At 43.7% G+C, this 12,597-nt stretch overlaps 1 protein-coding gene across 1 annotated transcript; it reads right to left on the reverse strand.

Moving 5' to 3' along the window:
* Nucleotides 1-1,709: 1,709 nt before the first annotated feature.
* LOC114851168 (cytochrome b-245 heavy chain) lies at nt 1,710-8,178 on the reverse strand. The gene is made up of 13 exons (XM_029142781.3): nt 8,072-8,178; nt 7,703-7,795; nt 6,538-6,648; nt 6,344-6,428; nt 5,781-5,929; nt 5,263-5,444; nt 4,800-4,932; nt 4,599-4,691; nt 3,991-4,244; nt 3,312-3,474; nt 2,850-2,996; nt 2,646-2,770; nt 1,710-2,451 (listed from the first exon to the last, which is right to left on the reverse strand). The coding sequence occupies exons 1-13, from the start codon at nt 8,114-8,116 to the stop codon at nt 2,334-2,336; spliced, it is 1,698 nt and encodes a 565-aa protein (XP_028998614.1). The 5' UTR covers nt 8,117-8,178; the 3' UTR covers nt 1,710-2,333.
* Nucleotides 8,179-12,597: the final 4,419 nt, after the last annotated feature.

The raw sequence follows: 12,597 nt of genomic DNA on the forward strand, positions 1-12,597 counted from the left end.
ACACAAATCACTACAAAAGACAATTTCACATCTTTAAAACACCTCCAACACCCAGTAACTGCTGTGCTTACGGCTTGACACAGCAAGGAAAGAAACAAAAGACAGGGCTTAAATGCAAATAAACACAGGTGTATCAAATTGACAGTTACACATCACAAGAAGTGAGAAAACAAAACACAAGAGCGCCTCTAGAGGTGTGAAGGTCTGATTGTCAAAGAAATGGTTGTGGACATGATATAAAAAACACAATATGCAACAGCAGGACCCCACAAGATATATACCTAAGGTAGTAACGCAAATGAAACATGACCATAACATGATGATTATCCACCTCTTCAGCCTGATACTTAATGCTAAGTAAGCTACACTGGACAGTTGGCCTTAGCATGCTGGCTGGTCTATGGAAACGTTATGGTGCTTGTCAGGACATCATTTAAACACAGCGAGCTTTACATCTGCATTACCAACCTAGGGAAACACTAAGAAAGGACCATTCGCGCCATTGTGCCAGAGACGGGTCGACCACAGCACTGCGCTGTCTCATCGGTGGGAGATGGACTCCCCCTGGTGGCGGTTGATGGGAACTGCGTTCTTAAAATTAATGTACAATCTAGTTGTTGTACAACATCTTGTACATCTTGTACACACACACACACACACACACGTTTCTTGTTCAGCTCTGTTCGCATGCTTCTGTTCAGTTTAACCGTGGACACATGTCTAATATATGGCTTGCGTTTCTGCTGTGCTACAGAAAACAGTGGAGGCCTCCACACAGCTGACTCCTGTTACTGGGACACTGCTCTGGATGGTGAGAATTTCAACTGAGAGCACCTCTCTTTGATTCGTTCATTCAGAAAACAACCAGGTCAGATTTAATTTGTTTCCTCCGCTGCACAGTGAGATGGGATTGATGGGCCCATGTATTGTGTGCTCACTGTGTTTGCTGGGGCCACTGCATAGGAAACACTCAATAAAGATCCCAGCAGCACCACCTCCACCAGATGGTGCAGTGCTCCTCTGTGAAAAGCAGGGGGGGTGGCACCTCCAACAGCTTGGCTCTTCAGCTGTACATGTATGTTGCTCATCATCATGCTCACTGCATTAGCTGCACACTATTAACTACTCATTTATCACAATTGTTTTCTGTGTGTGGATGATGTTACAGAAGAGTTTTATATTGATTTTTGGCTGGAGGAGAAATAAACAGCTTCATTAAACCTCATGAACGTCCACTCTATTGTTCATGGTTTTATTCACTGTCTTTATTAGAGAGATATTTTCTAATACCTTCACAGGTTTAAAACTGTGTTTTCCTCTGGCATTTTCAGATTTGTATTGCAGTATTTTTTATCAGTGCTAGTTTGGTCCCTGCTCCAAGAGAAAACTGTATGTAAAGTACTGAACTTTGTCTTGCATCTTAAGATTTTATCCATAACAAAACCACATTGTTTCTTGGTGAGAAACAATGTGGTTTTAAGTGATAGCACAAGTATTAATGTGTAGTATGTAGTCAATTTAGATTTAGATTTGTAGGGATGGGAGTTTTGATATGCCAGACACAGGCACAGGCTCCTCCAGTTTCCAGATGGTCTGATCTGCAGCATTTCCTGTTCAACAACACGAGTGACTTAAAACAAACCTTCACAGGTTTCAGCCTATTTTAAATTTGTACTGAGAAATAGCTGTTAATTACCTGAAACTGTAAATTCACATTTATAGTTTTTATTATGAAAAGGCAACCATGCACAGAAATGTCTGACTCACTCTCCATCTATGGAGTTGTCTTAGTTGTTAAACCATTCACTGATAAAGGGAAAGAACGCCTGTAATATTCATGACTGTGTGAGACAAGCAGCATGCGGCTATTTTTTTATTTTCTTGTTTTTATCACAAACATTTAGTAGCAGCTAAAGCATTAGCACCTTCTCAAGGTTTATTTGGAATCTGGTTTTGCTGTTTTTTCCTGTGAAACCGCTTTCAGAAGTGTCTGGCAGGAGCAAAGAGGACCTGAAGAAATCCCATCAGAAATGGGAAGAAACGTTTTGAAAGCAACAGAGTTTCATTTGTTGCTGTAACACAAAAGGAGAACAAAGCGATGTGGAAAACATCTAGTTCTAGTTATTTGTGCAAACATCACATCTTTGCAAAACACTAATGCTGATAATCTATAGGATTATAGGAGCAGGTCCTTCCGCGCTGTTGGCACTCAACAAAATTTAAACCACAAACTTCACATTGGTGAAATAAAATAAGCACTATTGCAGATGTCATGGCCTCTCCGTGAACCAGCTGATGGCGCGACCCTCCACTCTGCTTGTTGTGGCTGTTCTTTAAAAGTTTTCTTTGTTGAAGATGAACTTGACATCAGCTGCAGAGGAGGAGTGGCACTGGTTCTCCAGGGATTTCCCCAGAGCAGGGGGGCCACACAGGAACACCCCCACTTTAGACCTGAGGGTACAAACACGCTATTTCATTCATCCAAAACAACCAAACTAAGACACTACGGAATGAAATGAATGAGCAAAACTAGGACAAAGCAGAGATAAAATGTCATAAAGCAAAATGACCAAAAACAAACAAAGCAAAGTCACTGCTGCTAAAAGGATTCAGATGCTGCTTAGGATGTCACACGTATGTCTAACCTCGGGTGCTTTGATGCAATATTGGTGAACTCGTTGTCCCAGTTGGGTTTCCCATAAAGAGTCTTCTGTTTGAGCCCTGTGATCGGGTCATTCTCCGCCTCATGGTGGACTCGGAAATGTGCCGCCTGACCAAATGCACACAGGTAAAGTGTGGGTCAGTCAGTGCATCAATGCATGCAGCATCGCTGATGACGTCGCACCAACCTCAGTCTCCTTCCAGCGGGTGAGGTAGATGTTGTAGCTGAGGAAGTCAGCCATGCCCTTCTCCGTCATCTGGCCCTCCAACGACTGAAGCAGGTCCGCAAACCACTCAAAGGCCTCCGTCTCCGGGCACAGCCAGTAGAAGTAAATCTGACAGCAGCAGAGAAGAAATGCTGTCTGGATCTCATGCTCAGGTTGCCTCCAAACATATGCTTAAAACACGAGAGTCTGTTGTGGCCTGACTAGATTTACCGCCAGTCATAAGCCTCTAAGTAGTGTAAGGGGACAATTCACACTCACACCATCAATGGAGCATCAGCCTCTCGGGAGAAAAGGCCCCACACCACCAACACTCTGTGTCTCATCCCAGTTACTCTAACTTCACCACAGGCCCAAACAGTTCACTGACGGCTTGTGCAGCAGAACTGACTGAGGCGTTAATAGGGCTTATTTTGTCTTTCCTACCTTCTTGGTGAAGACGTCCTGGTTGTTCTGGATTCGTTTGTACCACACAGATTTGAGGATGGAGGCAAACGGAGTCACTCCGATTCCTGCGCCCACCAACATGACCACTTCGTACCGAAACACGTCTTCGCTAGCGGTCCCAAACGGACCGTCTATAGCCACCCTGCAACAAAGGCGGCTGGTCAATGTCTGGAATCAGACCACACGCTTACATGCAGAACTTTAACTGGACACGGCTGCTTTCGTGGGTTTCACAGCTTCAGTGCGAAGAAGTGCATTGGCCTATTTGCTTTTAATCAATCAAGCTCATCGTTAATTAATTCACCTCTCCTGCACCTCTTTTGTTTTTTAAACATTTACAGCATGTTTAAAAATTTATTTTAAAGACACGATAGAAGCACCAATTACAGTAAAGATGTGAGCAAAAAAAGCAGCAACATGCTCTAAAAGTGTGATTTTATCAGAGGCAGCAGCCTGAATAAAGGAAGAGGAAAGTGCTGCAGCTCAGCAGGACGCTCGCTATAATACTGTATGATTTCAACAGCTTCCGTCTGAAAAGAGGGAGAAATTACAGACACACAATTCAGCGCTCAGGTCTTTGTGAGCCCCGTCTGTGATGTGGATCTGGGAGGCAAGAGGTGCAATCGCACATAATCACAACCAATTTCAGGTGTCGTACTTGGGCAGCTTCCAGGCCTCCTGGGGCTCCGCTTTGTCTCCTCCACACGCCTCAAACAGGGCCTGGGTCCAGTCCCCGACGATGCGGATGTGGGCGCTGAAGTGGTCCTCCTCCGGTGCTGAGGTCAGAGTGAAGGGGTGCCACTCCAGCCTGGAGACGGACGGGCACTGGATGAAGACGTACTGGCCCACCTCCATTCTGAAGCCCTTCTTCTTCATCTGCAGCTCCAGAGTCTTGGATGGATGCATCACCACCTGCGGGACACGCAAGAGTTTTATATTGGTCAAATATTGCACATTTAAATGTTTAATATTTGATCTATTGTTTTACAAATGTTATGCTCAGCAAATACATTTGCAATTCACATTATTTGCTCTAGTTAATTACTTTATGTGATTAATTTGAATCATCCTCCAGACCTGAAGCTTAGTAAGGTCCTGTACTGTATGCGTCGTATGGGATGACAGCCCAAAGGACCGTCCTTTATACTGCTTTGATAGAGTTGATTTTGATTTTTACAGATTTAAACTGGAGCAAATCTGACTTTAAAATGTTTTTATTTCCTGGCTAAGAGAGTTTGCCTTTCCTTTAATCCAGACCATACACACCTTGGTGATGACCACTTTTTGGTGGGATCGATAGATGCGCACAATCCTCTCACACACGTAGAGAAACATGGGGCCCACCACCCACATCCACGTCTGGAGACATTAAACACACTTGGTTGATGTGACACAACATCGTCGTGACGTAGAAGATTTGCTTTTAATCACCTACAGTGACGCAGTTTGAAATTGAAGGTGTCTCACCCCAGGTGGGTTACCAGCAAACACTGGCACAGCACAGTCGGACCCGTTCATGCCCCACTCCTGAAAGCGGTCTTTACACAAGTTGGGGTTGTTTGTCTGCAGGCTACTTAATGTCTGCCCTCGCACAATACGCCTGAGGTCAAAACACAGCAAATTATTTGGTATCTGTGTCCAAAGCAGGGCTGAATACAATATTGTACGACGTAAACAAGTCAAAGTCCAGACCAAGTAGTCACTAGTATCAATGCTGTTTCTGACACTTCTGAGGGTTCATTCAAAAGTCAAAATCAAGTTCCAATGTAGTAAAACACAAGTCAGGACAAACACAATCAACAGTCGCAGAGCTGAGTCCAGGCCTGAACAAACTGGGACCTGAGCCCATGAGTCACACTCGACTGCGGTTTCCTTGAGGTCAGACCTGAGTCAGAACAGATTGGGGGCCCTGCTGCACACAAAGTCTTACCCATATCCGTGGAACACCAAGCCAATGAAGAAGATGACGAAGAGGTGGTGGGTGTACCAGAACACCTCGAAGTAGGACCGGCGGATCACCTCCATGGAGGAACTGATGATGAGGATGAGGGCCAGTGTGATCACGACGCCTGTGAGCCCCGCGATGGTGGTGAAGGTGACCAGGGTGGGGCTCTGCAGCGCAGCAGGTGGATCCCACACAGGAAAAAGACGGTTACTACAGCAGTTAGATGTGCTGGGGGTCATGACCCCGACAGTTCCCCAGTGGTTCTCACTGTGATCACGACACCCCTCTTCGTTGCCTAACTTCCTTCACTTAACATGTGGGTTTTGTAAAACTTCCTCCAAATGATGACACTGACTACAGCACACACCAAACACAACCTGAGGAGGAACTTTGTCAAATGACAAAATATCTGAAGACAAAAACCTCAAAAGCAGAAGCGCATCAGATTAAGACACATTAGGGTCAGAGAGTGGGATGAGCAGAAGCCAAAGGCATGTACTCACGGTCTCGTTGTTCCTGATGGGGTTGAGGTAAGGCAAACCGTCGTCGGTGCCAATTTCAGACAGGACGAAAGGCAGCAGGCTGCTGTTACGGTTCAGCTGAGCATCCCAGAAATACTCAAAGTTAAACAAGTGTGCCACGATGTGAATCGCTACACAGGGAAGAAAGTCAAGACAAAAATGAACAGTAAATAAAACATTTGTGACTTCAGTGGTTTGTAGTGTTTCCTTATGTCAGTTGAAGATTTGTTCCAACATTAAAATGCATTTTAGGCTCCAACAATCCTTTCACTCATGATTTGCCTTCTGATTCATTTAAAGTGTATTACGACGGCAGCTCAAGATTGGAGCGCCTTAAAATAGAAGCTTTTTCGAATTTCGCACAGTTTGGTGGAGAAGCTGTGATCAAATAATGACAATTTGTTGTCTTCATCTGGACAAATGTCAGTCGAGCCTAAGCTGCGTCATAGATCCCTTATGTTGTAGATGCTACTTCTTATATCTATTAAATCAGGAACTGATTCTTTTTTTTTAATAATAGTAATAATAATATATAACAAGGGTACCTGTGTGTAGAGCGATCATATAAGCCACCAGCTTGTGGAACGTCAGGTTTCGGTCTAGCTGACGAGCTGCTGTGCGACTGCAACACTGACCACAAACGATAAAGACGAGGTTAAGTCTGAAACCTCTAAACTGAGTAGGTCTGTTTCCAGGTGGATCCACTAACACCTTGGACCAGCTTTCACAGAGGTGATACCTGGATGGTGCCGCGGACGAAGGACAGGAAGTTTCGACACACTGGCAGCAGGATGAGCAAACAGTTGAAGTTGAGGCAGGCAGCGGGCGCTCGGGCCCAGGGCAGCGCTTGCTGAGGGTCGGGAGGAAGGTTAGAGACTTTTAGCATGTTTACAGAAGCAGACGTTTAGTGAGCAGCTCCGTCTTCTTTAAAAAATAAAAATAATACAATATTGGCTTTTTTTAAAATATCAAACTGACTGAGGTCAGTCAGAGTCACTGACATCTGATTTCATTTGAAATGTTTGATAGATATTAACATTTACATGTTGACAGTGTATTTATTTCTCGTTTTTGTTCATGGGCAGCGACAATACGTGCGTTTTTAATCTATTATTTCCCTGGCAGGAGTTCTACATTGTAAAAAGTAAATGAACAAAATTTCAGTTAATATTTTTGGCATATTTATATTTTCACAGATGTTGTTTTAGATATTTATTACTACTGTGTATAACAGTTACCACAGACTCTACTGACATTTGTTATCACTACAGTGACACACAATGTGTCAATACATATACTGTACAAAGTGGAATAACACTGACAGAACAATGTCCACATGCAGATACAGGATTCTGTATTTACTGTACTTTATTCCCAGTTTGTTTGCATTGTCTGCATTTCATGTTGTGTTGTGTTCTCTCGCCATTAGAGTGTATGTACAAAGCACATCAACATTAACATTTAATAAAAGCTGTCAAACAGGAAGGATGTCATTGCTCATCTGTCTGTATTTGGTTCAGTAAATATAAAACCCGCCTGTTTCACTTCTGCAGACTCGCAGCCAGCTGTGACCACACATCTCTCAGGCCTACGTGACTGTGTGTTAAATAAGGACGTGATGAAAACGAGTCATGGAAGATATGGAACCAATATTAAACTGCCTGTCTTTTTATTAATGTATTTAACACACTTTGAAAAGAACCAGGGGATTTGGTGTTTTGGCCTCAGTTGCCACTCCTGAGAATAGTGGGAGATAATGGGATAACAGCTTTATTGTGTTACATGTTACACTGTTTTACAGCAGCGGCATTGGAAGGAAGTCTCCTATTTAATTAAACAACATTGAATTATTAACCTACTACTTTCTTCAAATTGAACAAATAATTTTAAAGTGTGTAACTCACCCCGAGCAGTACTCGGCTGTAAAGCCACCTATCCACCAAAAAGTTCAAGTAGAACTGATAGAAGAGGTAAGCGTTGATGCCCAACCAGGCCAACTGCAACAAACATCCAACAATAGTCCATGAATGCTCCTATCACACTATAATAAACATGGAGAACATTTTAACATCCACAGTCAAGGTCGTTTGGATTCATGTTAGTTTAATATGTGAGTTTCACTAAACATAGCTACTGTATAAGAATGAAGGCCATGATACTGTATATCCATTTTCCAACAAGCTTTGTCCCAATGAAAACATGAACATGCAAACATCTGGTTCTAAATACAGATAACGTTGTGCAACACACTAAATAAGAGCAGTGACACTCACAATAACAAAGATGGAGAGTCCCTCGTTGGCCACAAAGTTCCCCATGGTGTTACGTGCGTCTGTGTGGAGGAGAGTGAGAGGTCACTGCGCGCGTTACGCACTTTATAACTTCTCCTGGAAGAAAATGAGGAAGTGGCTGTTCCCTGAGCAGGACGCCCCCGCCCCTGTTGCTGTTACCTGATTCTAAAATTCCTGCTTCTAACAACATTTTGTTACACGGCTGAGAGTCAGGCCTATGAGTTTGCATTCTAAGAGCCAGTGAAAGCTGCCCACACTAACGGCCGGTGGGTCAGGTGTTGTGCCTCAAAGTGTTTTTGAATTAAAGAACACCAACAAAGGAACCAGCTAACACACACACACACACACACTCACACACACACACACACACACACACACACACACACACACACACACACACACACACACACGGTTACTGAGTACAACAAGATGCAGGGACATGTAGAAAGAAAACTAAATATTATGTAACAATAGAAACAGTTGTGTGATCACGTAGAGGCTAGTTCCCATTTCTCTACTGAGTATGTAGAAGGAAATTCATTGTAAACAATAAACTCAGAAAGAATTCTGTTTTAATAGGACTGTGAAAGAACCTGGATCGAGTCCTTTGCCCCCAGCAGTGGTTCATCCAGGTGACCGTTGAGGGGGAACTTGACACTGGATGGTGACATGCTGACTGTTGAGGAAGTGGAAGATTTCTAAATGTGAAGTTTAACAGCCACATGCTTCCTGTTTCAGGAGAAACTGTAGCGAGTGACCTGAAGACCTAAAAACTACTAAAGCAACATACGCAGAAGCAATAATGGCTTTTAGCCTGAGGAATAAAGGTCTTGAACGCTTTGAATGCTTTTGTGTGCCAGGACAAAGCCGTCACAGTCTGGCTCCCTCTAAAGTCTGTGGAAGGAACCAACCACTCCGGGCTCACTGGGGACCGAGTCCAGATGTTCTCCAAGGAGTTCAGCTCATCATGGAATGGTCCATCTCCACCGTCAGTCTATTTCTGATCGGATCTAATCTAGGCATTGAACTGTAAAATAAAGAGGCGCTGAATTTATTCATTTGTTTATTTGTACTAATGCAGGAAAAAAGCAGTGTTGCTGTGTTGTGACATCATGTTCTATAAACTTTATTTTTATTGATTATTTTAGAAGGTTATGAAAAAGAACACGTAAAAACGTCATCAGCTTAATTTGGCTTTAGTACCGGAGCTTTCAGTACAATTGCATGAAGGGAAATTGAACTTTCACTCAGGATTATTGTCAATCAGATCACTGCTGACTGTTCAGGGGATTAAACCTCTGGATTAAAGGTCGGTCATTGTGTACAGCCGTTACTGTTGCAAAAAGGTTAGAGTGAAGCTAACGTTTCAGAGCTGCTTGGAGTATCTAAAGGTTGATGACTGACCTGCACATGCATTTCAAGGTCAGACTCAGGGTCACAGTCGGGCAAATAAAAGCTGCACCGCTTTCTGCCATGTGCAAATAAAAACCGCTGCTCATAGTTGAACAAGAATCCCCCTGTTTTCCCCAGTGCAGCAGACCAGTGGTCTCCAGTGTTGGTGTCTTACTGCCATCTACTGTAGCAGGAAGTGAATCACTGTACAAACAAAGAACTCAAATATTAAAATGCCTTGTGTGATGCTGTTGTTTTCTTTGCATGTTGCTGCATTGGTTCACAGCTTATGATACAGATACACAGATATGTTCTGCAGATATCAGACTATGAGAGCTTTTCCTTCCCTCTGTTCACCCCAGAACCCAGGTTCTCCAAAGTGGACGTCTGGTTAGTGCCATCTACAGTACATGAGTGAGGATTCTCAGTCATCCGGGTGAAGTTGTCTGAAGGTTGAGTCATGATGTTCTTCTTTTCAGCCAAGTCCAGCTGACGTGACTCAACCTTCAGACATCTTTACAGTTCTGTCGTCTATTTAGGACAGTGGATTGTGTTCTCCTGCTTCTTGTCGGTTCAAAAGTTTGTGCTGAAGGTTGACTGAGGTATTAAAGCTCATGTCATGCGTCACTGGGGAGAGGGGAGGTTCACCACATATAAAGGACTAGCCTGACGGGTTAATGAAGGAACCTGACAGAAACAACAGGCCGATCTCTGTGCCCACAGTCACCACTGTACCCCCATTAGTGACTGGTGCTACTGGTTAGTGGTCCACACTGATCAGCTGCAGTACAACCACTGAGGGGGATTTGGCTGCACATGTTCATGGATCAGGTGGAGATCAGGTCACTACAGCCACATCTAGCACATCTATGTAACAACCACAGCCACATGCAGCTGCACAGAGAGCACAGAGCGTCTCCTCGCAGCCTGGCGGAGGTGGTGACCTGCAGATCTGCGCCCATTGTGTCACATCTGGCATTTGTCACATTAAACTTGAGCCTTGTTCCATTTGAATTATGTATTTCTCTTCCTGGCTGCCATGACTGGTCGAGCCCTTGTTCCCCATTTACCTCTTCTCTTTTCAAGGCCCACGCATTCTTGCCTTCTCCCACCTTTTCACCTGCTTGTGAACCAAGCATGTACCACATGTGCTGAGACCCAAGGCATCCGCAAACATCCTGCTCATGCATGTCAGGTCCCTAACCCTCCCTGCCCCTTAGGGCACATATTGGGGGTGAAGTTTAAAGCTACACAGTGTGTCATTTAGAAAAAAAGGCCTTCTTGTGATTTTTGCTCCTAATCTGGAGGAAGGGGATTACATTAAATCTGTTACCTAGGAACTGTGACATCACTACCAACCCATTTCACAATATATAATCACATTGAGCTGCAGCCCACTGCGGTTTGTCCTCAACCCATGTTAACCCAGCAGGGGTCAAACATTCATACTCATAAAAGCCATTTACTGTGATGCACCACACATGTCATATGATGTGGATGCGTAGGAATTGGATTAGAACCGGTAACTTTTATTCCAACTTAATTTATCCTGTAAAGCATTTACAACTACCAAAACAGACCAAAGTGCTGTAAATATAATAATAGGACCAGTACATTGAATAAATTAATCAAAAGCCTTTTGTACTGTGTTAAAAGGCCAAAACAATTTCAGGTAGTATTAAAGAATGAAGGGACAGAATTATCATTTATTCCTTTGCAAAAAGCTTCTGAAACATCTCAGAGACCTTTTTGCCTCTGGCTCAAGGACTAAAACTAGTGCTTACTAGTTTCCTCTGTACTTGCCCCAGAAACGGCCGGACTGAGGGGGGGGGCAGAATGAAAGGGGGGTGGAGCCAGGCTGCTGGACCGAGCAGGCGTCTGGCAGAGCCAAAGGCCAGCATCCTGCAACAGACCGCCAAGAGCCAGATGGATAGTGTCTCTGCGCCAATAGACGCACAACTGAATGTGCTGCAACAAATCTACCAGTGCTGGTTTCTTTTGGATGGAGTTGCGGATTCTACTGCTGACTGTGTGTATTTGTTTTGATCACTTCTGGGCTACATACGTTCAGAGGAGCTGGAAACTAGCTTCAGGATGCCGAGAAGAAACCAGAAAGAACAGCTTGGACAGAACGGTCAAATCGCACAGAGACTCTTGGAAAGGACAACTGTCTGGTTTCAGGATGCCAACCTTTGGCTCTGCCAGACGCCTGCTGTGTGCTGCGGACTGTACTCTGGCTCTAACAAACCATCAATATTAGACTGTGCATGCTGTAAAACTCGCTGTCTTTTAAATCATCTACAGTGGGACCTCCGGCCATTGAATATTAGTGCTGTACGGCTATGCAAAGAAAAACAATCACCAACAGAGCAGTTGTGCTCCAGCAGGCTGGCTCCGCCCCCTCTCAGCCCGACCGCTGCTGACAAAACAGACAAAACCAGGAAGCAGTAGTTGTAGTTTTTGAGCCCACGCAAACCATCTGCCGAGGTGTCTTACCAGAGGAATAAATGATAACTTTTCTGCATATAGATTAGAAATTAGAGTGTCCCTTCATTCTTAAATACTACCCGAGACCGTTTGAAAGTCTGTGCAGTTTTCTTTAAATACTGAGACAGATCTGGTGTGGTGTGACCCAGTGAATACTCCCTTTAGATACTGCATCACAGACGCCACTGTAGCATCTAGAACGAGAGAACCAGCAGATATGGCAGACACAAATTTAAAAACATTAATAAAAGACAGCAGAAACAGAAAAACCCAAGATATGGTGTACAACCATCTATGAAGTAGGACAGCATCTACTGACATCACATGTCCCAACCATGGACTGGAAATGTTGTTCACACAAAAACTCATTGTATGCTTTGCACAAGACCACAAGCTCTAAAAGTGCTTTCAGGTGTTGATTACATATTTAAATCAAATCCAAATCAAACTTTCTTCATATGGCACCAAATCACAGTGTTGACCAAAGCACTGAGCAACTAACATGCAATATATGCAATAAAAGAAGTAACAAAAGACAAAAACAAGAATATCATATCAAAGTAAAACAAATAATAAATGTGTAAACCTCGGCTCAAGTTACGGATTCCTAAACCACATCAAAAAAGGGG

This window comes from Betta splendens, chromosome 2, assembly GCF_900634795.4.
Source record: "Betta splendens chromosome 2, fBetSpl5.4, whole genome shotgun sequence".
Taxonomy (NCBI): Eukaryota; Metazoa; Chordata; class Actinopteri; order Anabantiformes; family Osphronemidae; genus Betta; species Betta splendens.

Excerpts from the sequence above, each read along its gene's own strand:
- LOC114851168 (XM_029142781.3), bottom strand. The coding sequence starts at position 8,116 with ATGGGGAACTTTGTGGCCAACGAGGGACTCTCCATCTTTGTTATT. Across the intron at positions 6,649-7,702 it reads ACAGCCGAGTACTGCTCGGG|CAAGCGCTGCCCTGGGCCCG; the intron begins GTGAGTTACACA and ends CCCGACCCTCAG. Across the intron at positions 4,692-4,799 it reads TTGCTGGTAACCCACCTGGG|ACGTGGATGTGGGTGGTGGG; the intron begins GTGAGACACCTT and ends TAATGTCTCCAG.